The following is a 27,093-nucleotide window of genomic DNA, read 5'->3' as shown; positions in this document are numbered from 1 at the left end:
GCTCCCTGCCCCAGGTTCAACTCCACAGGGTTGAGAGCGTCTCTTAATAAACAAAGGATAGGTGGATGGCACAGGTCTGTTTGTCTTGCACACTTCGGCTTACTGGTACAGTTCAACAGTCAGACTTGGGCTCTCCACTTCTGGTAGTTCAATCACTTCCTTACCCTTCACCCGCCTTGCCATCAATGCTCAGTTCACATGTTCTCAATTTCACAAAGTTCTGCACAAGCTTCCCCCTGGTGGGCTCGAGTCAGTCTTGTTCTTCGTCGGGGTTTCCTTCCCCATGTTTTAGCCTTAGCCTAGAGCTCCTTCACTGTCGAAGACTTACGAATCGGCAAGACATTTACATAGACCTCTGCATGACCACCTAGACCTCTTAATATTCCTTCAATTCACATCTTATGTTATGTTATGTTATGTTATATTATGTTATGTTACTTGGCATTTAATAAGCGCTTTATATATCATTGGCATGCCCTCAAAGCGCTGATAGGTTGAACGCCCTCTGGAACCGTAGTTCAGGTCAGTAGAGAGAGATCTTGCAGCACCAATACCTTTTAGTTCTTATTCTAAGCCGGTCAAGTGGCACAGCGAGTAGAGCGCTCGCTTTGACATCAGTGCAGAGCCTGCGAACGCAGGTTCGAATCCCGGCAGCGCCAAACTCAGCGTTTCATCCTTCCGAGGTCGATAAATGAGCACCACACACCGTGGGTAATAATAAGCAGCGCTCAGATACCTGAGGGTTCGTAGCGCTATATAAATGCCAAATTATTATTATTCTTTTTGCCTTCTTGGCCTTTTCCAAAGTTCTATATTTTACTTTCGCCCTCTTGGCATATTCCACATTTCCTCTTATTCAACTTTCTTCCGCTTGTAATATCTTTCAAAAGTTCATAACATTTCACAGAGACTTTCGAATGTGAGACTTCCTCTTGCAGGACCACTCTGCTACTTTGTATCCTTTTCTTTTAACAATTGTTCTCCTCATTCGCATTTTATCACCACAAGCTTCAACTTTCAAATCACAGTCACTTTCCCTTTAACATCAACCAGACTTGTTGCCCTTGTTAACTCACCGGTTATGTTAAATGAGTTTCTTTCATCTTTTTCCCCCGCAGCTCAAGGCTGTTACCAACGCCTCCTCTGCTCCCCCAACTCTGCCATTCACCAGGGAGGGTCGTGGCCCACTTCCTGGCACCTTGAAGGTTTCTTTCCTCCACTCGCTCGGTTCTGCTTTTCAAACACTCATGGCTTCCCGAAAGCTTGGAAATCTTGCCTGGCTTTCTCTCGATCCTCTCAACTGTTGATCAACCCGTTGGCCTTCTAACTCCCACAGCCTGACTCGCATCAGCCTCAGAAGAGCTGTTCCTTCTGGTACCTAGCCTCGCTCTAAGTGTGCCTGTGCGCGCCACTTATTTTCACAGGGGGTCTTAAAAAGTGGCAGGTGCACATTATTAGAGCTACGTGCCTGACTCCGCCTGGCCTCATTACAGGAACAGGGCACATGCAAGTCAGGGCTCATTCCTTATCTTCCTTGGTGCAGTACTTTTGTCAAGACAAAGTGGGGAGGAATTATGGGAGTTGTAGTTTCCCATAAAATAAGATAGGGATTAGATGGTTTGTGGAAAAAGCGGGATACCATGTCTCACCATTGGGTGCTTCTCCCCTGCTCCCCGAGCACTCCCTACCCAGGTGATCCTCCCCTGCTTGTCTATTCCCAGGGTTGGGATCCAAAAGCGATGGCCTTTCCCTTGCCACTGGAGTATGGGACCACCCCGGGACTAGACTGTGAAACAACCTCTGGTTTTTCACATACCAAATAATAAGAAAGCCATGCACTCATAGGTAGTGCAGAGATCCAACTCTCTTGATTGCACTGGATACAGTACTATTCACTGCTGCAGAACCTGCAAGAGCCCCCAGTGAGCTTTCAGTCCGCCTTTGGGGTAGAGGTTGGGCTTCGGCATACAGGATATGATGAAAATCAGGACACCTCTATATAGACTCATTCTTTCTATTCCTTGTAATTTTGTCGCTTATAATAAAACACATGGGTTAAAATACTGGTTGCTGCCTAATTCTAAAGTTTTTGATTTTCCAAGGTTTACAGATAGAGCCACATCTCCACAAATGCCCCATGAGCACTGACCAAACACTGCAATGATGCCTTGAGTTTGCGCTATAAGAATAGTGGCAACAGCAACCCCTTATAGATGGAACATCCAAAGTTAACCTTGCCAACTAACTTACAACAGCATTGGTACAAAGGTCAAAAAGGCAGGCAGCCAAGATGCTCCCTGCCTCATCTGCCGTGTTACAGGAAAATCGCTAGTTCTTTAACCCTCAATGCCAAATACGACAGTTTCATGATGAAGTAGGCGTTCGAAGCAAAACATTAATTTTTAATCTTCCTTTTGCTCTAAGGGAAAAGCCATTGCCATCTAATTTCCAACATTGTTTACTATCCTTGGTGGCCACTGCAACCGCCACTGCAACCTATGCTTTCTTGGCCCATTCCCGAGTCCCTCTTTGCAAGTAGATTTGAACAGTAGGCGATTACGAGTGATAGCAGCAGCATGCTTTGCTTCTGCTTTGATTGATAAAGAGTTTAAAAGAAGGTTCCATTCTTCCCCATAAGCAAAGTCACCAAAAACATTTAGCCTCTGCAAAAGAAATGCCCAGCCAGGAGCCAGTCACGTCCCTTGATGGCAAAATAATCTATAGAGGAGGAGAATCTAATCATCGAAAAAGTGACTTTCTCTGCGTGGTCCAACCACCGCGCAGTCAGAATCCCACCAACCACGACACAGAGTCAGAATCCCACCAACCACGGCACAGAGTCAGAATCCCAACAGGGATCAACCATTCCCCAGTTACTATCAAAAATTTCTTCTTGTGGTTTTCCCCAAATTTAAGATAAAAATTGCCACCAATTAGTACATATTCAATACAGCGGTGCTCTCCCGATTAATAGTAAAGTAATGGATTAATACAATAATAATGAATAACCTTCTGCAAATAAGAGTTTGAAGGCTTGGATGTGTGCGGCTTGGATGTGTGCGGCCTGATCTACTCTTCCTGAACCAGGTACATAGACACTCACCCCCATTATCATCCTCTATATCGGTTTCATAACAAATAGGGACCTAGAAAGATAGGGTGGGTGAGTTGACAAAGTCTCCTTTAATAACAGAATCTCATATTTAAGCAGAGACACCAAAACGTCCTATTCTAGTTTAAGTAAAAGACTAGTATAAATTTCCCGGAATTGTGAAGACATCCCTTTATTGTCTAAATAAACATTCATGACACAGGTACTAATATATTATTTGGTATGCCGTTTGTCAATTCAGAACATTAATTTATATTTAAAATTCTGAATGGTCTTGTTTGAATATTGTGACAAATTGCTGGAATTTGTCCCCCCCCCACCCTCCTTGAGCCTAGGGAGGTGAGCCTGCTCCGCCAACAGGACCTCACCAGGAGAGGCTGCCCCTGTGGGGACAATGACTCCCGTCCCTGTGAGGATCTCCCTAAAGATCCTCCAAACATTACCACTTCAGGCATACCCTAACAGGACTTATATGAAGGAACAAGTTTACATTATTGTAAACCAGAAACTGAATATCCTTTTAAATGGAAAGCACATTTAACTGAGACGAGGGTCCACAAGGGGATGTGGGGGCGGGAGAGAAAGAGAGAAAGCGTCCTGTAAATTGGCTACAGCGAGAAGTAGCAAGTGGTGGTGTGACCAAGAAGATCCCGCGGTGGACCGCCGGCCTTTGCAACTACACCGAAACCACTACATGGTTCGAACTACGTAAAGTCCCGGTACCTGGGATACCGGAAGGCCATTGTAGAGGAAGATACGGAGTACGAGAAGGAAAAAAAGGAAGTTTGACAGGCGAAGAGGAGAGCCAAACCCGAACTAAGACAAACCTCAGGGACGTTATCCCCAGGAGTGCCCGGTAACCGGGAAAATTGGAGACCCAGGAGGGAGAATTTGTTATGGGACTATTCATACTCGTCCCAGTCAAGATGACGAGACAATAACAGTGAAAGCAAGGGATTGTCATACTCTTCCCTGTCAAGATGACGAGGCAATAACAGTGAAAGCAAGGGATAGTCATACTCTTCCCTGCCAAGATGATGAGGCTATAACAGTGAAAGCAAGGGATAGTCATACTCTTCCCTGTCAAGATGATGAGGCTAGAACAGTGAAAGCAAGGGATAGTCATACTCTTCCCTGTCAAGATGATGAGGCTAGAACAGTGAAAGCAAGGGATAGTCATACTCTTCCCTGTCAAGATGATGAGGCTATAACAGTGAAAGCAAGGGATAGTCATACTCTTCCCTTTCAAGATGATGAGGCTATAACAGTGAAAGCAAGGGATAGTCATACTCTTCCCTGTCAAGATGATGAGGCTAGAACAGTGAAAGCAAGGGATAGTCATACTCTTCCATGTCAAGATGATGAGGCTATAACAGTGAAAGCAAGGGATAGTCATACTCTTCCCTGTCAAGATGATGAGGCTAGAACAGTGAAAGCAAGGGATAGTCATACTCTTCCCTGTCAAGATGACGAGGCAATAACAGTGAAAGCAAGGGATAGTCATACTCTTCCCTGTCAAGATGATGAGGCTATAACAGTGAAAGCAAGGGATAGTCATACTCTTCCCTGTCAAGATGATGAGGCTAGAACAGTGAAAGCAAGGGATAGTCATACTCTTCCATGTCAAGATGATGAGGCTATAACAGTGAAAGCAAGGGATAGTCATACTCTTCCCTGTCAAGATGATGAGGCTAGAACAGTGAAAGCAAGGGATAGTCATACTCTTCCATGTCAAGATGATGAGGCTATAACAGTGAAAGCAAGGGATAGTCATACTCTTTCCTGTCAAGATGATGAGGCTATAACAGTGAGAACAAGGAGAAGTGATTGAGAATCATTATTGGGGTATTCATACTGATCCCAGTCAAGATACTAAGAGTATAACACTAAAGTGAGAGAAGTGGATGATAATCGCTATAAGATTACTCCTACTCATCACAGTCAAGGGAGGCGTGGCCCGAGCTCAAGCAGTAACATTGTAGCTGCCCAGAACTCCCACTGAGATCCTGGCGTGATCCTAAAAGCGGTTAGTAAAGCTGCGTGAAACCGCAGTACAGACACCGTTCTAAGTTGGGGAAACCAGCGCTTACTTGATTACCCTGCGCCCAACCCGAATTGAAGCGGGCACAGCAGAGAAATCCACGTTAATGCGAGGCACCCCCTACCAACCAAGATGGCGGCTCCCTCGAAGCAAAGCAACAAAGGCGAGCTCCCTCGAGGCTGAGCAACAAAGGCGTGTTCGCCTGCGTGAACGCACAGCACTACCTACAATAAACTGACCTCCTGATGATCTGAGGGCTATGTACCGAGCCCGTCCTGCTGAGGGGCTGCCTGCCAAGCTCCTGCAGAACCAGCAGCCGATGCGCACAAATGCAAGGTGCGAGGACGGCCATGCACGTCCCCCCTGGTGGAGCAGAATAGAAGTGAGGACACAGAGCAGTCGCATTAATCTGGTAAGCACCTTATGCCCAGTAGTTGGCGGGCTACTGCACAACTCCGCGGGACTGCATTGAGCCCCTCTGCACGCACATGGATGAGGAGCTGCTTTGAAGACGACTGGCGCCGAGCCAAGAGCTGTGACCACACCAACACAAAGCATTGCCTAAGACCAGTGCCTCAGGTACGACAGCTGCACCCATGCGCTTGTTCGGGTGGGCCAGACTGGAGCCTGCTGCATCTTCCGCTCACAAAGGACCTTGATCCTGCAATTGGACTTGCAGCAGACACTTCCCGGCAATTCAGCGGCAGAATCCCGAACAAGAAGCCCCCAGGTTCACCAATGCCCGCTGGCCTGAACTGGCTGCATCTGCGGCGGTGGTGGTGCTTTGCCTACTTACACAGCCTTTACCTGCACCTGGGGCATTTACACGCACCACTTAACACAGTCATGCTGCACCCTCCTCTTTCTTACCTTGCCAAGGCTATCTGGAGACCCCATTGCTGACCTTCTCCGCCTGGTCTAAGTGAGACTCCCCCAGCAACTGAACCTACACCATAGAGACTAGTGGAGTGTAGCGACCGCTGAACCCTGCGTTTTCTCAGCTACTCAACTTGGCGCCCTCAACAGCACGCTGCCACTGTAATTACCCTCCAATGATGTTGCCTACAAAATACAAGGGGAAAGCCAACATCATGGAATCGTTTGCTAGATGAACCATACTGGGCACCCCGAGAGACAAGCATTAAACAGGCAACATCGCCGGCTTCCACCCGCGACTCACAGGATAACCAAATACTGGCTGCGATTGCCTCTTTGTGAACCTCCCAGAAGAATAAGATAGACAAGGTGAAAGTGGACGTACAATTACTCAGACAACACGATGTCTGACAGTTGTCGGAGCGGGTTACGACTGCTAAATTCACATTAAATGCCACTGTTTCTACTGCTAAAGATCTAGAGGTGAGAGTCAAAAGAACTGGAGAGACAAAACGCCACGCCAGATGCATGCTGAGGATGCAGAGGGCCGATCACGCAGGAATAACATACGCATGATGGGAGTGCCGGAAGGAACCGAAGGGTTGGACCCAACCTGAAAACCTACTACTGCAAGAGGTTGGTCAGGGTAAGCTGTCACAGGGTTTTGCAATTGAAAGAGCTCACCAATCCCTCCAGAAGAGGCCACCCCCAGGATCCAAACCCCAGACCGCTTATAGCGAAGGACCTTATTTTCAGTGACAGGGAGGTAATCCAGAGATTCTCCAGGGAAGGGTGTGAGATACTACATGATAACTCTAAAATCACAATTTACTTAAATTATACGCCCATCGTTCAGAGGGCTAGAAACACATTTGTGCCCATCAAAGAGAGGTTCTGGCAACTGGGGCTTAAATATATGCTCATTTATCCCGCTACACTGAAGATACTCCACAATGGATGGCAAATTGTATTTTGTGGACAGCCCTGAAGCTGCTAACATGTGGAGGGAGCACAAGGTGACCCTTATCCCTGAAAATGCGATGGATTTGCAGGGCTCCACTACATCTTTCAACAACCTGCTACGGCAGTGGCCCCTCATGGAAACGGGACACCCCCACACGGGGAGTGGAATTTACGCCGAACACACAAGCACTGCTGTCCAGATGCCTAAATGACCAGGATGTGTCTCCTGGTCCACTTTACCGGTTGCCCCCGAGCACAGTTGCTGGGCATCAGACTAGAAACCACCACTAATGTCCTTTTCTGAAGAGTGGGGGCGAAATCCAGTTACCCACTGTTCGTCTTAGTCACCCGCTCACAAGTTGACGCTGGGTCCCGGCCTGTTGCTGGTACAAAAAAGCTGCCCTAGGCCTTGAAAATACCAGAATGCCTGAACGACGTGGGTTTGTTGGGCAATGTTGCGTTGTTTAGGTTACATTTTTGTTAAATCCATATGTTACGGCTAATAAGGATAAGTGATTGGTGTGACGGGCAGATGATATGGAGGCTACTACTCACTGTCCGTAATGACGCTCCTTGCATTGAAAACCAACCTCTTAGACCTCCTGCTTGGCAGGGTCTGGGACTGGGCGTGAAGATCGCCCCAAATGACTGAAGGGCCCTCATGGACCCGTTGGACATGACCAACACGGAACAACACCATGGCCATAGTTCGAATATAGACCTGGAATGTGCGTTGTCCGAGCTCCTACCTTCGCAGAAACCAGGTAAAATCCTACTTGCTCACATCCTCACCAGAGCCTCAAGACCGGGACACATCCGATCTCCCGATAGATCCACACCACTAAGGACACAAACACTGCATTGTTTGTTGCTCTCCATGGTTTTTACCTGCAACAACTGCCATCCTGACTTTTTCGTCCTCATAAGACGTACTCCGCAGAATTCCGGCAATCACTCGCCCATCAGGCGCACACGTCTCTTTACTGTAACGAAGACGAAGCGGGGATACTTTTCCCCGCCCCCCTCATACGACCTCATACGACCATTGGTTAGCCGGATCTTTGACTCATCTGCCCATCATTTGGGTTGGCACCACTCTATTGGGCCCCATGCGAGCCACACCTCCAGCTCCCATGTGCCTCCAATCCACATCCAGTAGGCAGACAGCGGCACACCAACATTGGCTAGCCCCCACCCACACCCACCTGCCACTCATCTTGGCCGGCACCGTTTGATTGGGCCTGATCCTCTGTTCTCTTCTCACCTAGGGCCCACATCCGACTGTCCGTGTCCCGGTGGCACTCATTAACATTGGGAAGTCGACCGAGATGTTTTTTCAGCCTTTTTCCACTTGATGGTTTCCGGTCTCTCTTTTACTACCTTCGGACCAAGGACACATATGCGAACCAGGTAATCTCTCCGTTTGCTCCTGGTCCGACCGGATATTTCTCCGAGTCATTGTGCACTTGCCTACTGATGAGTTCTCTCACCACGGCATCTAATTATGGTCTCCTACCAATTACAGGTCCCTCTTTTCTGCCTTTGTTGTACGCGAATCACCTTCTGGACCCTCATACACTTCATCAGACGGTCGGACTCTGCGACACCAGCCATCAGTACCCCACGTCCATTGGCTCACTTAGACAGCAGCCCTTTTCAAGTAAGCATTTTTCCTCATTATTCAGCCATTCCTGCCCGGTCCTGTTGCACCCCCGGCTCCCTCCGGCGGGTGGGTGACACACAGGGACCCATGCATCACTCCTCCAAAGGGGACCCAAGGCCACAATTTATATTCTCTGCCCCCTCCCCGGGGGGAGACGCATCGGAATTACTTCCGAGTTCTCCCCGACTCCGTGTGAGGATTAATGAGTTTGTGGCCATGAGATACATCTACAGACTCGACTATTATCGTTGTCTGTTTTTGCATTTGTGCTTTACGCTTTACATGTAACAGGCATCCTGTACTGTCCCGCCTCCATGGTTGATCCATTCTCAAGTTTCAATCGCAATTTGTCTTTCAGATTCACTCCAGTTTTTCCCCCCCCTCTTTCCAATCCTACAGGGTCTTGCCAAACACTGCCCTGATGAAGGCGGAGGACAATCCTTGGATATGAAAAACACTTTCTTCTTGTCTTTATCCAATCCTGTTCCGCCGAAACGCTTTTCTTCTATCAGAGGGGAATTACAGGTCCTTCACAGCATCACCTGTGGACACCAGGATCTCTCTCTTTTTTTGCCTATGTGACATGTATCCATTAATGGGACCATGTCCTTTCTGTTAAACATGTATCTAATTTTTTGCTTTTTGACTCCCCCCAAAGCGTTGGCAGACCCCATTCTCATCCCTGAGTCCTTGGGGATTGATTCAAAACACTGAAGAATATTCATTTTTGAGTTTCTATAATTTCAAATAGAGACAGTATGGTACTTATCACTATATTTACTCTAATGTTTTGCTATTTGATCTATTCCAATACTCTAGTGATAAATAACTGTTGTTTTGCTAATAGGAAAATTGTCGTATGTATTTTTATGTATGCTTTCTTTTTGATGCACTAATCCTTCTCCTTTTTTTCCCTTTGTGTTAAAATTGTCATTCTTTATTTCCACAAATGGAAGATTTGTATTTATGTCTTCAATTATATATGTACCTCCAAGTTGGTTTTTATTATATGCACTAAGTTGTGATATAAAAGTTTCTTTTCTAAAAAACCTTTTTTTGTTCCATTATTGTGGAGGTTTCCAGCACACCTTCTGTGCATGTAAATTTTGATAAATTATCAAGACTATATGGGTTGAGACCAGGTGAACCTTTCCAATTTATTTAGACTTCACAGTAGCCAACCCAACACATACCAGTATCCTTTCTTTCTTGTTGAGATAAAATCCTACTTGCAACACAAGAAGATTTCCATTGCTCTATTGCAAGAGACTCACTTACTAGCTGCGGAATAGGAGGCACTCCTAAATCGATAAGGCAGAACTGGCTATGGAACAAAATACTCTAAGTTCGCTAGGGGTGTGCTGACTTGGATTAGCGGATCGCTGCCCTTCCAACTGCTGGAGGTGGAAAGGGATGTGGAGGAGAGATACCTATCGTGCGGGGTTACCTCCACCATAGAGAAATCTGTATTATCAATGCATATTTACCAAACCACACAATCACGTCTCATGTACGCAAGCTCTGCACCCTTACTGCACCCAGGCGGGAGGGCTTCATCTTGTGGGGTGGCGATTTTAACTGTGTGAGAGATATAAAGCTTGACCGATCCTTTACCCCCTGCAACCACTCTTCCCCAGCTACCGCTGCATTAAATACCAATTCAACTGACCTAGACTTGGTAGAGGTCTGGCGGGATCTGGATCCGGAAGCTAGTACTAGTACCATTAGTACTCCTACTATTCTCCTCCCCACAAACTGCACACTGGAATCGACTATCTTTTTACTGTGTTAGGACATTTAATTGAATTCCACAATGCAGAATACTTGGCCCGCACTGTCTCGGATCACTCTCCCCTTATGGTGGGGTGCAAACACACCACCCCTCGACCCCCTATCCCGACATGATGCCTGCCTACTAGCATGCTGACTGATGAGCCCTTTAGGAGAGGGCTGTTAAAATCATTGACCAGCTTTATCGACTGCAATGTCCTGAGTGTAGATAGCTGGTCACCTTCTGGGAAACAATGAAAGTAGAAAGGGGGGAGGTCATAGAGAGTGCCGGGGGCATTCGCCGGAAACTACGGGAGGAACTAGAAGCCACTTAGGAGGAGATTAGAACACTAGAAACCCACGGTGCAAACTGCTGAGCGACCGAAAATTGACTGGCTGAAATCCGCTCTCTGTCTCATGAGGCATGGGGGAGGCTAGCTAAATTAGACTAAGCCATAAAGGCGGCTCGAGCCCATACACAGGGAGACAAACCTGGGAGACTATGGGCGTGGCTCTGTAAATGCGAGCACCCCAGATCCCCGACCACACTGCTCCTGGACGTATGTGGGGCACCGTGGAGATCCAAACAGATGATTAATGACATCTTCACTACTATTACGCGCAACTATACAGCCATGACTACCTAGTTCCTCAGAAAGACATATCGGAAGCTCTTTCGCTGATTCAGCTCCCAAAGCTTGCCCCGACCAGCGAACCTCCCTATATAGACTCATCACTATGAAAGAAATAGGAGGCTATTGCTTTCCTTGCTACTTATAAGACACCTGGTAACTATGGATTCTCCCCCAGAGTTCTAAAAAAGCATATGGCCCTACCCATGCCCCAATACTCGTGAAGGTTCCTTGAGGAAGCATATAGGAAGGGCATACTACCGGCCAGCATGAGGGGAAACTCTGGTGACATCCATTCCCAAACCAGGGAAACCGATGTACAGGTGCGACTCAGAATGCCTTCTTGCCATGCTAAATTACGATATCAAGATACTTTCAATGGTCCTGGCAACGAGTCCTCCGTACGCACATCTCCTACCTGATACACATGGACCAAACTAGTTTTGTACCAGGCCGCAACACCACCCTGAACCTCTGCACACTCCAGCACATTACCGACCAAACAAATGCTTGAGAAGAGCCCTACATAGTGGTGTCATTGGACGCCATCAAGGCTTTCGACTCGGTATACTGGGAGTGGCTGCTGGCTTCATTGCAGAGCTTTGGATTAAGGGAAAGTTTCATCCGATGGGTGGTGTTGTTATACACCTCACCAACAGCACGAGTGAAATCAGGCCACCAGATTCGGAGTGTGGAACATATGCCGGGGCACCCGTCAAGTTTGCTCACTTTTGCGCATGCAATATATATTAGCCATGGAACCACTGGTGGCGTTTCTGCAGCAGGAATACCTGAACGCAAGTATTCTGATCGGTGGGTCCAGACACTTGGTATCACTTTACGTAGAGTAGATGACGCACTCCTCTACCTGTGTGAGCCGCATCACAATCTCCCCATGATCCTAGATGATATGATAGTTTATTTATATCGCGCTCGTACACAAGTGTTTCAGAGTGCAACAAGGCAAGGGAGGGGGAACAGGGGAGAACAAAACATTGATCTTACTAGGCCCAGTGACACCGAGAACATGCAAGTGCATGGGAAAGGGGAAAAGTGCATGAAGGGGGCGAGGCGGGGGGAGAGATGTGCTGGATAGGTTTGAGGAATTATCTGGGATCTCCTTCAGTAGGCGGACCTGGGGGTGGCCATGGCTGCTCTACCTGACCTGGGCCTTCTTTGGGAGATATACTCCTTTAGATACTTGGGCATCCAGATTACGCATATACCAGGGTTGGGGGGGGGGGGAGGGAAACACAGGAACATAACAAACTTAACGTGGCAGGAGGCCTCAAGAACTCCATGTCCTTCTGGTCTCGGTTACCACTCTCGCCCATGGGTAGGATTGCCATACAAAGGATTGTCCTCCCTAGGTTCCTTTATTGCTATATAGAAGGTAGCCTTTTTTCGCCTTTTGGAAACATTGATTAGAGACTTTCTTTGTGGCTCGGGCCGTCGTAGACCATCCCTGGCTGTGTTGAACCTGCCCTATAAAGATGGGGGTGCGCAGTAACCAAGGCTTGAGCTGCATTACCTAGCCCCCCCCAACTGAGCTTTGTCACAAAATGGCTATCCGATGGGCCTACCTCAGAATCAGCACTGCTGCAACACTTAGTGGCACCAGCCAAACTCAAAGCAATACTGTGGCTTTCGGAAGATTGCATGCGCTCCCTACCTTCACTTGTCAGGATAGGTAGACACACCTGGTGTAGGACTCTTGAGGGTGCTCGGGACGTCCCGCCCCAACTCCACCAACGTGTGCGACCAGGGAGGACTTGAGCAACTCCAGATGATGGGAGCAATATGGCATATACACTTGGGGAGATTTGAATGATAATGGTAGATTCAGAGATTTGGTAGATCTGACACAGCAGGTGGGCTTAACTAAGGGACAATTCCGCAGGTACATGAAAGTGAAGGGGTTGGAGAGTCATAGGTGGAGCGGGTGGCCTGAGGAACCAAAGGAATCAACATTCTTGGCCCTGGTTTACATGTTGGAGGATGGCTGGAGACCGGTGGCTAGATTATATGGTTACCGACTTTAGAGCACTAGCAATAGAAACTTCGGTCTGAAACTAAGATGGGAAACTGATATAGGTGACAAGAGGTTGGAACGGGGGCTTGGTTTTCCTAAAAACATATCCCGCAACACTAGGTTCAGGCTACTGCAGATTAACGCCCCACCACACTTATATGAGCCCCAGCATGGTCGCCATATTTAACAAAAACACACCATCTACCCGTCCCTTGTGCCAACAGGACGACGCAAACTTAATGCATATGAAATGCGTAAAGGGGCAGTCTTTCTGGCACTGTACTGAACAGACTTGCAAGGTGGCTGGGGTTGCCAGATATGACTGTTCCCCGATGGAGTGTCTGCTGGGAACATATTCTACGCAGGGCAAATATAAGCATGTAATTAAACTTATGGCTCTAGCATGTTTACTTGCAAAGAAGAGAATTGCCATGTCCTGGAAATCCCCAAGAGGCACCCAGTTTAAACTGTGGCTAAATTGCTTTGAAACCTGGTGCAAAGCCGAAGCAAGAGCATGGGCTATGGCACTGTATTCATAGGAGGGCGACCTCGCTGACACTTCCGTAGCCTGGAAATCCCTGGCTCACAATGTGTTCCATCCATCAGACGGTAAACCTCCATAAGCTGCCCGACCAATCGTAGCGCTGTGTACCTACTTGGGAGTAACAATGATTCCCATCCCTCACCCACGCTTAGCTGCACGATCCACGCTCAGTCACTCTGCAGCCCCCAACACAAGATACCTCCTAGCGATCACGCGACCCGATTTTATCCTGTGCCCCGAGCTGGTTTTATGTATGGAAAGTTTGTGTTATCTCTTCCGTTCCTCCCTTGTTTTTCTCTCCTTCCTGTGTGAGGTTCTGTTATTACAAAAATGCCTAGAATGAACAACGCTGTATTTGCAATTACTGCACATGTGCTGGTGGTGATGCATTGTTACTCTTTGCTCAATAAAGACATTTAAAAATAAAATACTTGCAGTCACAAAGTAAAGAAAGTATCATTAAGAAAGAGAGCGCAGCTATAAGGGAAAAGCCTGAGAAGGATAAACTGATAAATATGTCAAAAGACAAATACAGTACAGAGAACAAAGGTCGTGAACTAGGTAGAAAGGAATCAGAAAGTTTGGATAACCGTACCCTGGGAAAAGGAAAGAATAACTCTTTGTAGAAAACCAAAAGAGGAGAGTGATAAACAAACAGAAACCATTCACAAGGGAGAACATATCAGTCTAGAGTCAAGGAGACTCCAATTTGAGAAGAAACAAAAAGCACAAGTGAGTACTGAGAGAACAGTATGAAATTATCAAGGAACTCACAAGAGACCATTTAAAAAAATCAGCTATTGAATAGAGGTTTGCAAAAAGCAAAACGTAGGAAAGGGAGTCATTCTTCTGTCTTTAGTTGTTAAGATGGCGGGAGGGTCAGTTCAAGCTAGTTTGGACAGTGGAAATATTTTAAGACATTCACCGATGACCGACGAAGGGCATCATCCTTTTTTTAAATAAATGCACACTCGAAATGTCTTACAAGAGTCTGCTGCCTTCTTCTGACCTGCCACAATATACAAGTCTTGAGAGAGCATGACCATGGCCACACAAGGGCTACAAGTATGAAGCATGTATCATGTGGCCATTACAGGGCATGGGGACAGTATGTGTTACAACAAAAATACCAGCTACGATGCAGAAATCTCCCACCCCAAAATCCTACGTGGCACTAGAACTGTAAACATACCATTGTTTAAAAGACAAAAATAGCAAATCAATTCTGTGAATCCCACAGTAACACACAAGGCACCCTTACAATGTGTAAAACCTATAGACGAAGACAAGAGTTAAAGTTACCGAGTGAGATCAGCGCTTGGTGGATTTCCTTCATCACGCTCTTGTAGAGTTCCTTCTGCCAGTCCTGTAGAAGCTTCCACTCCTCGTCACAGAAAAGGGCATCTTGAAACGTAACCTGTACATTGGAAGAAAACATTCTCATCACTTGAGCAGATGTTTCTTGTAAAGAAACGTGGTCCAATAACAATCAAATTGCATTAGTACCCAAACCCTGCTTCGTCATGTTAAGGAAAACGAAGCACATGACCCCTTTCCTCTCATTCTCACAACAGGTCCTAGTAACAAACACATTTGGACTACTTAGGACTTCCGAAATATTTAGTAACACGTTTACAGAGAATACAGAATACTGCTGCCTGAACCATCTGAAACTCAAACACGATCATGTTAGTCCAGCACTACGCTCCCTGCATGGACTTCCTGTAAGGAAGCAGACTATCTTTAAAACCATGTTCCTTATCCACAAAAGCTTTCATCATCCTAATGCCACAACCTTGGCCTCGAACTGTAGTCTTTGCACCTTCTAGGTCACAAAGATCCAGCCAGGACAAGAAATGTAATATTCGAAGATACCGGAAAGGCAGGGTGGCCACATCTTCCTGGATCAAATGCATAGAATCTGGAACTCGCTCCCAGTGTCACTCCGTAGACAACTTAATCAGATTCTCTTTCGGATATATCTTAAAACCTAGCTTTTTTTTGTAAATTTAAATGTATTGATTTTAAACTCTGTCAAGTACTGAACACCAAACATGAGGGAAGTACACTCTATAAACATTCCCAGTAACATGTCTCACACCCCCCACCATTGTATCCCCCTCCTCCCTCAGACCCCTCCCCTTCAGTTAAACTCTTCTTCGGCAACGGGGTAGTACAATCTGTGCACATATGTTCGAGTGGTCCCTTCACACACAGCTCACAGCATGTCATACTCCATGGTGCACTCCCACAGCTCGAGGTCTATCCGGGCCGGGCCGGATCCTTCTTTGTAAACCATCTGCCCTCCTCCACCTCACCCAAATACATTGCAAAATTGAAGCCAGTCCATTTCCATGGATGCGCTCCCTCCATGGTTCGCCGCAGTGATCTTTTCCATTAAATATGTGTTTCGCTGTGTTTGACCTCTCCTTTACGGTAGGAAGGGCCATCCTTTTCCAGTGCCTAGCAGGGCAAGCCCGCGCAGCCAGGAGGAGAAAGTGCACCAGTGGTGAGAGGACGTGCCACTGATTCCCCCCCCCCCACCTCTCCAGTCCAAACAACACCAGCATTCGATCAAGCCTGCACTCCCCTCCTCCTGCGTCCTTAATCTAGCCCAAGATCTCCGTCCAATACATCTCCACCTTAGGGCAGTCCCACCACATGTGCCAGTAGTCTGCCTTAGCACCACATTCATGCCAACACTGGGGGTTCACTGTGGGGAACATCTTAGACACGCGCGTTGGGTCATAATTCCAGTGATGTAACAACTTCACGGCATGTAACTTGTACTGGCACGATATGGACGTCTTAAACGCCCTCCTACACATCAATTGCCAGAGGTACCCCTCCGCACCCCCAAACTCCATCCCCATGTCCCTTTCCCATCTTGCCCGGAGTCCCTGCATCACCCCCGCCTTCTGTCACAGAAGGGCCCCGTACAGGCGTGATAAGAGGCCCCTCATTTCGGTATGCCCGTCCAGAACCTTTGATGGGCGTAAGCTCCCTCTGAATACTCTCCTTCCACCTTTCTGCCATATATATTCCTTTTAGTCTAAGGTACAATAATACGGATAGTTTGCCTGCCCCCAGCCCTCTTTCAATTCCTGAATACGGATGAATTCCCCTCCTTTCCATAGCGGACCTACCCTGGCTAGCCCTCCTTCAAACCATGACTGGTATCGTTCAACCTCTGAAATAATATCATGTACCGGTGGGGCCCAAATATTGCTCATCGGTGAGGGCCATGTGGTAATTGCTTCTCTATCCCCACCCCCCCCCTTGCCCAACATCTCCCAGTGCACCCCGAGAATCAGATCTCGAATTCACTTTGGGAGTCTACCCCTAGGGAGCCAGAGCCATTCACCAACCATAGCTGGGAGTAAATACAGATTCTCCAAATATACCCACTGCTTCCCCGCATCTTCCCACAAGTGTGGAACCAATGCCCTGAGCTGCACGGCCCTATAATACAGCAACAAGTCCCCCCGCCTGCCCAGTCCTTCAGCAATATTAACGTCCCATATCTCACCTGGCATTTCTGACCTTGCCAAAGGAACTTCAGGATGCACATCTTGGCCTCCTTCAACAGGGCCTCTGGGGCATGAACTGGCAACATTTGAAACAAATATAACACCCTTGGGAGGAGGTTCATCTTTATTGCGTTGAGTCTCCACATCCATGACTGCTGCCTCTTCCCCCAGGTGGACATCTCAGCAAACACTATCAAAGAGGGGTGGGTAATTAGCTAAGCCCAGGTCCTCTTCCGGTCTAACAATATTGACACCTAGATATGTAACACCCTCCGACTGGATCTGCAATCCCAGGGGCCTATGCACCTCCACAGCTCTGAAACTGTCTGCTGCGAAGGGAAACAACACCGACTTTCCTGTATTAACCCTGAAGCCCAAATACCTCCCGTACTACTCTATTGCCAGGGCTCCAGGGACAGACCCATTGGGGTTGACCAGGTGTAACATTACATCATCGTGTGGAGTCCCAATTTGAATTCTCTGCCGCCCACCTTAATACCCTCAACCTGTGGAGCCATCCTCAAACGCTCAGTTAACACTTCCATTGTTAACGCAAACAGCAGGGGGGGGCTGTTACAACCCTGCCTCGTCCCTCTTTGCAGTGTGAAGGACCTCGACAAACGCCCATTGACTGTGACCCGGGCCATAGGGGCTGTGTAGAGTGCTCGAATCCCTCTCTGTATCCCTTCACCGAACCCGAACTTCTGTAATAAACCATAGAAAAAGCTCCAGTCCACCCGATCTAAAGTCCTTGTCAGCATCTAGAGCTACCAACACTGGGTTCCTTTCCCTCCTCGCTGCAGCCCCCATTTAGATGTAGCGTTTTGCGCAGGGTGTTTGCCCCGTGCCGACCTTGAATAAACCCCACTTGGTCTGAGTGAATCAATTTCAGCCTGAGACCCTCCATTCGGGTGGCAATCACTCTGCTTGCATCCACATTAAGGAGATGGGGCCCTACGACTTACAACTCTCCGGATCCCTACCTGCCTTTGGTATACTGGTTATTAATGCCCTCCTAAAGGAAGGAGGGGCCTTCCCTGTGGCCATAATGTTATTAAATACATCAGCCAGGTGCCGTGAGAGGGGCCCGGCAAAGGCCTTATAAAACCCTGCTGTGTACCAGTCTTCCCCCGGGGGGCTTTCCCAATGTAAGCCTACCAATTGCCTTGAGAACTTCCTCTTGGGTCATTTGCCCTTCCAGTTCAGTGCGTTCACTACTTCAGAGGCACGACAGGGATACTCCTGCCAAATATTGGTCCAAATCTTCCTCTCCCCCTCCCAATCCCCTCTGTCGCTCCCATAGTGGCGCTCGTAGAATTCTTGCGAATATCTCACCTGTTAGGGAGCGTAACAGCCCTCCTGCGGCCCTAACCCCCCCCGATACCCATGGTTCTGCCCGTTGGCCCCGAAGCCTGGTCGCCAGCAGCGCCTCCGCCTTATTCCCCTTTTTGTTTCAGGAACTGCAGGCTAGCTAGCACCTTGCCCATCTCTAGGTCTCTCAGTTCCCGGCGCTTATCCCTTGCCAACTTAAGGTCTTCCTCCCTCTCCCCTTCCCCCCTTACCCTCCACGCTTTCTAGGTGACGTATCTCTCCCCTGAGCTTTCCGGCTAACAGGGTTCTAATCTCTTCTTGGAGGCACCCTCTCGAATGAGGAGGCCCCTCCATGTCGCTTTAGCCGCATCCCCCCCCATGCCCGCCCCCATCACCCCCTTTTCCACCTCCCCGCATCATTAAAACTCAAATCGCTGCTTTCATTTCCTCTACAAAGACCACGTCTCTCAGAAGGGCATTGTTGCACTGCCAGAGGGGCTCCCGGGGTCTCAAACCTGTCAGGGTTATTCCCATCTCAACCATATCATGGTCTGACCAGCTGATCGGAGAGCGGTCACTCGAAATGACCCTACCGGCATGCTGCTGGTGTATGCCCCAATAGACAATCCTCGCCCGGGATCCGTGGACAGGAGAATAGAAGGTAAAACCCCTCTCTGCCGGATGATATTCCCGCCACATGTCCACTAGCCCCTGATCTGACATAGTCAATAAATCTGCCCTCTGACTGCCTTTCCCTGTATCCCGGTAGAACTTGCCCACTGCTGTGATCAATTTTCATGTCTGCCCACATGTTAAAATCACCCCCCACCACGAGTGGGCCTTCAGCTCCATCAAGTATCTCCCCCATGGCTTATTTTATTACATTTGTTATACGCCCAGACCCGGGGGTATCACAGCGTAGTTACAGACAATGGGAGAATGCAATCTTAGAAAGAACACAGAGGTACACAGGAATAGCAGTCAATAATATACAATAATATGCGAAGCAGTCAATAATATGCAATAATATGCGAAGCAGTCAGATATGTACAGTTAATTGGAGCGGATTAGTGCTGTGGTTCAGTTAGTACTTATTGAAACGCCAAGTCTTCAAGAAACTTTTGAATTTAGGGAAGGAAGTTTCGTTCATGATGTGGGTGGGTAGCGCGTTCCAATGTTGGGAGCCAGTGGTGGTCTCTTCTGGTGTTAGAGATATGTTCAGATTTTTTGATGACTAAGGCTGCTCTGAGGGCTTTGTTCTGCATGAGTTGAAGTTTGGCTATGTTGGCTTTGGAGGTGCCAAGGAAGAGGATATTACAATAGTCTAGCTTAGACAGTATGAGTGCTCTGGCTAGAGTAACAGTTATTGGCTGAGAAGAATTTACGGCTGAGGGAGATGAGTTTGGAAGTGTAGGAAGTGGACGAGGCTAATGTGCTTACTTGTTTAGACATGGATAGTGTTGCATCTAAGTAGACGCCAAGGGTCTTGACTTGTTTAAGAACAGGGATTATGGTTCCATCGATGGTGAATGATTTGAAAGCGGGCTCAAGGGTATTGATTTTGCTGGAGGAGCCTAGTATGAGGAGCTCGGTTTTGTCGTCGTTGAGACAAAGGCTATTATTAGCCATCCAGTTTTGGATGAGTGAGTAGATTTGGTTAACCAGGAGGGAGTCCTGTTCGTGAATGCCTGAGAGGATTGAGGATTTGGGTGTCATCGGCGAAGTTAGTATAGATGACACCCATGGCATCCAACGCTGCAAATAATAGCTTAGTATAGGCATTATACAGAGTGGGGGATAGGCAGGAACCTTGCGGCACACCTGCAGGGACAGGCACTGGATCTGCTGATTCTTTGCCGATGGATACTCTGGAAGTCCTATCAGCCAAGAATGATTTGATCCAGTTGGTAGCGTTCTGAGCTAGGTTGAAATTGTTTGCTAGAGTGTTAGAGTTTATTGTGGTCAACCAGATCAAAGGCCGCTGAGAGGTCCAGGAGCATCAGTAGACAGAGTTTACCTGCTTCTCTAGTGGCATTCATTTGGATCTTCAGATCAAGGAGGGCTGTCTCTGTGCTATGGTTGGGACGGAATCCTGACTGGCGATCTCCTAATAGTTGATGTTGTTCCAAATGGTTCTGAATTTGGCAGTAGGCTATTTTGTCAATTTTTTTAGGAGAAATGAGACCGTTGTAATAGGTCGGTAATTAGTGGGTATTGACAGGTCCAGGGATGGGTTTTTTTTTTTAGAAGTGCTGTCACCCAAGCTTTTTTGATACTGGTGGGGACTGTGTTTGTGAGGAAAGAGGCATTGATGAATTCAGTGATGATGGGTGTGTGGGTGGGGGCACAGAGTTTCACTAGGTGGGAGGGGAATTGGTCTTCTTTACAGTTGGAAGCTTTGAGTTTCATTATGGTGTCAAATACTTCTTTGTTAGACACTGGTGTGAATTGAAATGGGGGGCCAGTAGTGGCATTTGATGTGGACATTGGTATGGTGGGTGGAGTTTTGTCAGCTAGGAGCGTTTTTTTACTATCGATTTTATTTTGCAGTAGGAGGATTTTAGATGAGTGCGTTTTGTATAGTGGTGCACCAGTCTTTGCTAGCGTTGGAAGGTGCTGAGGTTTGACAAGGGTTTTCAAGCTCTCTAAGGATGGTAAACAGTTCTTTGTTGTCTGAGGACGCATTAGCAATGCGGAAGTTGAAGGCATTGGCTTTTTGGGTGATTATTGCTGACTTATATGTTTTGTTGGCTTCAGCGAAGGCTAATGCCGATTCTGGGGTATTGTTTTTCTTATGGAGGTGTTCAAGTGATCTTTTTGTGCGTCTTAAGGCTACAAGTTCCTCATTAAACCAAAAACAGGAACGTTTGTCAGGTCTGCGGGTTCTGCTTCAGATCTGCTTCTTGCAGGATCTGAATTTGTCTATCATTTGGGCAGTATATCGAGGCAATTGTTAACCGTAATCCCTCAATACCTCCCTGACATCACCAGGGCCCTCCCATCCGATCTTTTCAGCGGGTCTACCACCCTAAGTCTCTGGTAAAAAAGGAGGCCCCACCCCTCCTTTCTTGGAAGGCCCTGAGGCCCAGAAGACCGGCCCGACATGGCTCCAGAGATGCATTTTTCCTCATCTCGGACCATGCGCATTTCTTGCACCAATAACACATTGAGACCACGATTCTGCATCTCCCTACCCATCAATGAATGTTTGGTGGGTGAATTTGGGCCCTTAACATTCAATGTCCCCATCTTGAATGTCTCAGCCCAGCCCCCTATCTCAGAGTGCATCATTTGGAAACATAAACCCCCTCCATGACCACTCGACCTTGCATAGTACAGAGCTCTCCACGTAACCCCTAGTTTTGCCTTCCCTACCCACAACCCCAAGCCCCCCCCACCCTCCTCCTGAGCTACAAACCATACCCTTTTTGAGACGCCCACCATACGGTGTGCCACTAGGGACGATGGTCCACTTCTCCCGTTGTTTTCAATATCCCCCTCACCTCCCCCCGTTGCTAACATTATTCGCATAACATCCCAAATCTCCTTATGAATTTACACTCCCCTCTCTTCCTTTACAAATCTCCAGTTCCCTTCTGCAGGGGGGGTGTTAAGCTTCTTGAATTTCCTGCCACACTGCATCTTCTTTTTCGAGCTCTGCGGCCCCTCCATTCTCTGCTGTTCCAGGGGCACGGCCTGCGCTCCTTCCTGGCCCTCAGTCGTATCTCCTCCTGGTGTGCCTCCTGGTCACTAGTCACAAGATAGTCCACCTCCCCACGCTCAAACGACAAGGCAAATGGGAAGGACCAGTGATACCCAAGGCCCTACTCGGTCAGCCACTGCGTGAGGGGGCGACAATCTCTCTGTCTTTTCAGGGCGAGTCCTGAAAGGTCCTGGAATACCTCGATTGTGATGCCTTCATATTGGAAGCTCCCCAGATGCTGCACCTTTTCCAACACCTCCATGTTCTCTCTATCTGAGGAAGCGCACTACTATCGACCTCAGGCCTTTGCCACCTATACGGGCTCTTTCCAATTGAACCGCTTTACCTCCATCCAGAGCAAACAATTGGTCGATCAGTCCTTGTACATTCCGTCCCAACTCCGCTGTGGATTCTCCCTTCTGCTCTCTGACTCAGAAGATGCGCAGGTCATTACGTTGTTCTCTATTTCCAAGGTCATCCAACTTCAGCAGGGTTTCTTCTCTCACTTCCAGGTCTGTCAAGAGCACCTCATATTTCATGTCGAGGAGGTGCACCTGTAGGCGATTGTTCTCAATCCCCTCCATTTTGTCTTCAAGTTTATCGACCCTTCCCCTGAGATCACAAATGGATACCTGGATGTCAGTCCGGATTGCCTTAATGTCTTCAAAGATTAGGTCTTCTCTAGTCAGGGCCGGCGCGGGCACCCCCTACCCTGCCACCATCCTGTGTTGATTGGGGTGGGTATCTCCCGTAATCCCTCCATGACCGCCTCTGAAAGCGTTGCAGCAATACGACTCCTGCTTGGGGCCCCTCAAGTGTGCTCTAGTGGCTCTTGGGCCCCCTCCAGGGTGACCACAGTGGGGTTTATCAGCCAGTTGTGATCCATCTCTGGGCTCTACGTGGTGTTGGGCGCCTGCCCCTGGGGGACAGGAGCGGGTATGATCCCCCAGGTCCTCTCACTGAATTTCAAACTCCAATTCTGTTGCTGGTTCCCCCACTTCCTGTGCTTCCAAGTGCAATCCCCAGTCAGGGTGTAGCATCACTCCTTAGTCGGCACTCCTTCTGGGACTCCAATACTATGTCAGACCCCCAGTCTCTGTTCAGTAGCAACGGTGTTCCCCACTGACAGTGGGGCCGCCTCACTCTCCTAGAAGGCATACACCTGCCCTGCTCACCAACAGCAGTGCAATCCCAGCACGGGGCGGCAACCCTGCTCCTCCTCTGTACATCCACTACGCCCTCGAAGCGATTTCTGCCTCTAGGGCCCGGGTTGCAGTGATTCCAGTGCTCTCTTTCCTCCGTCTCCACCTGGGCCCTCTCTATGCAGTACAATCAGCATGGGTCAGTTAGTTCTGATTTGTCCCTCAATGGGGGTTTCACCCCTCGGGCCCAGGCTGCGGCGGCTCAGCGCTTACTGTCCTGCTTGGGGCCTTTTTATACACAGCGATCTGCCCAGCCGCCCCCCATTTATGGTTGAAAATATTAATGTACTCCAGTATGAATTTTGAGGGTTTCACCTTGCCCCGGATTGCAATGGCTCCTGAACTTTTTATCCGCCGTCCCTACTTGGGACCCTTCTATTCGATGCACTTAGGCCCGGCGCATGGCATCACGGAGGTTAATGCCATCATGTATGTCTTTCCATGGGGATTTCACCTCTCTGGCCCGGGTTGTGGTCAGAGCTTTCCGTCCTCTGTCTCTATATGAGGCCCTTCTACGCCTTGCAACACGCCCAGGGGGCATCTCAGTGTGTGTTGCTGCGCAGGATAGAGCGCTCCAATCTACCCTTCAGGTGGGATTTCACCTCTCGGGCCCGGGTTGTATATAATAATAATAATAATAATAATTACTGAAGGGCCTTCCTCATCCTGTCTCCATCCAGGGCCTCCCTCTGCCACACTGTCTGCTCCAAGCCTCTGACAGTCTAGCCGTACATGGGATAACTTGCGGGCTGCTTCACTGCCGGATCCTCACCTCTCTGTCCAGGACCTTCCGGTGTCTGCTTCACCGTCCCTCCTCCTCTGGTCTGCAGGCAGTCCTGGGCAGCCTCCACCCCCTCAACCGCACGTGGATCACCAGTCCTCTGGGACCTCCAGCGTGGGCTCAGTGCAGACCTTCCCAGTGCTCCTTACTACCTCAGGGCACTCACACTCCCCTCATTGGGCCAGCATGGCCAGATGGTACAGAGCCACAAGCCGGGGCGAGCAGACTACAATCTGCACCCCCTTTCCTCTGTGACCGGTCAGCACTCCTTCACATAGTATGCTCCGTGGGACACAGTCAGCCCCTGCATCTCTCGGGTTTCACACAATTCCTCTGGGTCCACGCCTCCACCTTGGTTCACACGGCGTGGAGCAGCGTGGTGTCACTAATAATAATAATAATTTGGCATTTATATAGCGCTACGAACCCTCAGGTATCTGAGCGCTGCTTATCATTACCTACGGTGTGTGGTGCTCATTTATCGACCTCGGAAGGATGAAAGGCTGAGTTTGGCCCTGCCGGGATTCGAACCTGCGTTAGCAGGCTCTGCACGGATGTCAAAGCGAGCGCACTGTTAGGTCAGTTTTTCTGAAGTCCAGTTAAGGGCCTGGTAAAACCATTCAACTGAGGCAGTACAAGACTCCACTCTTAGTATAAGACTGTACCACCTGAGTACATGGTAGCGTAGGCAGAGCAGCCAGGCTTATCTTAGGAGGGAGAGAGGGCAGTAGATACAGTACAAGTGAAAATTGTAATACAAATGATCCAAAGAAACACTGAAACACTATGTATTATAAAAATAAAGGATTTATTTAAATACAAGTAGGCCCAGATAAATCTAGGGGTTAAGTAAATACTGAAACATTATGTGAAATCACAATATAACACAACACTATACTTGAAAGTACACAGACCCAAGTATAGACCTTATTTGGAACACCTAACAGTAGTTCTAGGGAAGTCAAAACCTTGTTATACACATTTAGTATAGGTCAAGCCTATTCTTTGGGAGTAAAAGACCAATGGTTACTTTTAGATTACTTTTGGTAATACAAGGACAGTAGGCCCTTCCAGTTGTACAGTGACTCTTGGAACAAATCACATAAACAGTCAACTGGACAATATACTTTTGGTGAATAGTGAAACACTTATTCTAGGTGCAGTAAAAACCTATCACTACTTTTGTCATAACACACAGTTATACCAGGTGAGCAAAACCTAATGGATGTAATATACAATTACAGATGCTTTGGAAATCAGGGAGCCCCAGATTGAGATAAGCAATAACTCTTGTAACTTGTTTTGGATGGCACACAGCTAACACAAGGTAAGTAAAACCCACTTACTTTAACTTCACAATGAAGGGGAAAGTAAAACCCAATGTCACACTTTACTGAATAGATATTCTAGGTAGGCAACAACCTAATTTAGACTTATTAAAGACAGGCTAGCAGCAAGTCAGGGGAAGCAAGACCCAGTTAGGGGACACTCATACAGTTATCCTAACAGGACTAACCTGGTGATACCAACAGTTGGAGGACACTCATACAATTACCCTTCAGGAATAATCTGGTGAAACCAACACATTACTTTTGTAAAGAGGCACAACCTAATCACAGGAGAGTAAAATACCTTCACATCTACTTTCTTTTAGACTGGCAAAACAGTGGCTAAGGAAGGAAAGATGTTAACCATACTTTTAAGAATAGTGCATCACACATCCAGGATCAGTAAGAACTTTTGTAACTGTTCACTCTTAGAATTACAGTTACCAACCAACTCTTTACAAGTAAGTAAAAACACTTGATTTCTTTTCTAGGCAGAAGTCCCAATCCCTTCAAAGTCTTTTCCCTTAGAGCATGAGTGTTCTCAGTGGCAGAAGGGGGGTCACTAGGACTAGTGACCAACAGGCAGTGTTAGAATAAGTTCTTTAGTAGCAAAAGTCAGAGTTTCCTTAGGAAAACTGGGCAAACAAGTGAGTACTTTACTTCTAGGGTTAGAAGAGGGTCCAGGGGCTTCACAGAAGACACCCCAGCAGGATTCTAGCAGTGGGACTGGGTGTACTGGACGAGGGACCTCCCAATCACAGAAAACACCCCAGGACTACACAGAAATCCCAACAGGCTTAAGGTAAGTATATACCCAAGCCAACACAGTACCTCATCAATGAAGAAGAGATTGCAGCAGGAGAACTTCAGGGACTGCAGCCAAATACCCGGTCACTGGATTCCTTGTCCTGGAGACTGAACACAAGACCTCAGAAGGGACTTGCAGCAGGGATCGATGAAGAAGGCTCTAGGCAAGATTTCTCTCGCGGCTGAATGCGGTTCTGCGGTTTTGGCGCCTTTTCAAGGAGCACAGATGAAGACAGAAAATCGCGGTTGAATTCTCGTCGTTTAAAAGGTCCAGCACTCTTGTGAGGGGACTTTTTGGACTCGATTCGTGTCTCTGGAGATAGACCAAAATGCCCACGAAGTTTCAGCGAGATTCGGAATTCGGAAGACCGTGCACCGCACAGTGGCAGGAGGTCCCAGGGTATTGGGGTATTGCAAGAACGCAAGGTCGCAGCAACCCGTGGGATGGCTCAAAATGCAGGTCGTCTTGAGTCTAGTGGGTCTCACCAGGCTCTGGGTTCGGGTCGTCGTTTTTGGGGACCCCAGGTCGATCGGAAGGAAGGGCTGCAGCAGGCTCCGGTTACAAAGCAGGCTCTCCAGCCGCTGGAAATCATTCCCGCCGCTTTTCCTTCGTCATCCTCTTCGGTTTTCGGTTCCAGTGGTCGACATGACTTCAGCTTCCAGGTTTCCAGTATTTATCAGGAACTGCAACACAACCTCTGCATTCTCTCCCCGCATTTTACAAGAAAGGGGCGTTTGGCTGTCCAATCAGGACAGCCAACCCCCCACTGGGATTTGGCCCAGTTGAAGGAAGACCTA

At 48.0% G+C, this 27,093-nt stretch overlaps 1 protein-coding gene across 2 annotated transcripts in view; it reads right to left on the bottom strand.

Annotated features, from left to right (window-relative positions):
- LOC138473369 (zinc finger protein 793-like) overlaps positions 1 to 27,093 on the bottom strand; it is a 731,413-nt gene that overhangs the window by 666,472 nt on the left and 37,848 nt on the right. For both annotated transcript variants that reach the window (XM_069612056.1, XM_069612057.1), the window contains exon 2: positions 14,936 to 15,050. In XM_069612056.1, the coding sequence (XP_069468157.1) occupies positions 14,936 to 15,050 (115 nt within the window). The remainder of the gene's footprint in view (positions 1 to 14,935; positions 15,051 to 27,093) is intronic.

This window comes from Ambystoma mexicanum, chromosome 8 (genome assembly GCF_040938575.1).
Source record: "Ambystoma mexicanum isolate Mex_15411 chromosome 8, UKY_AmexF1_1, whole genome shotgun sequence".
Taxonomy (NCBI): domain Eukaryota; kingdom Metazoa; phylum Chordata; class Amphibia; order Caudata; family Ambystomatidae; genus Ambystoma; species Ambystoma mexicanum.
This window is presented reverse-complemented; position numbering and strand designations above follow the sequence as displayed.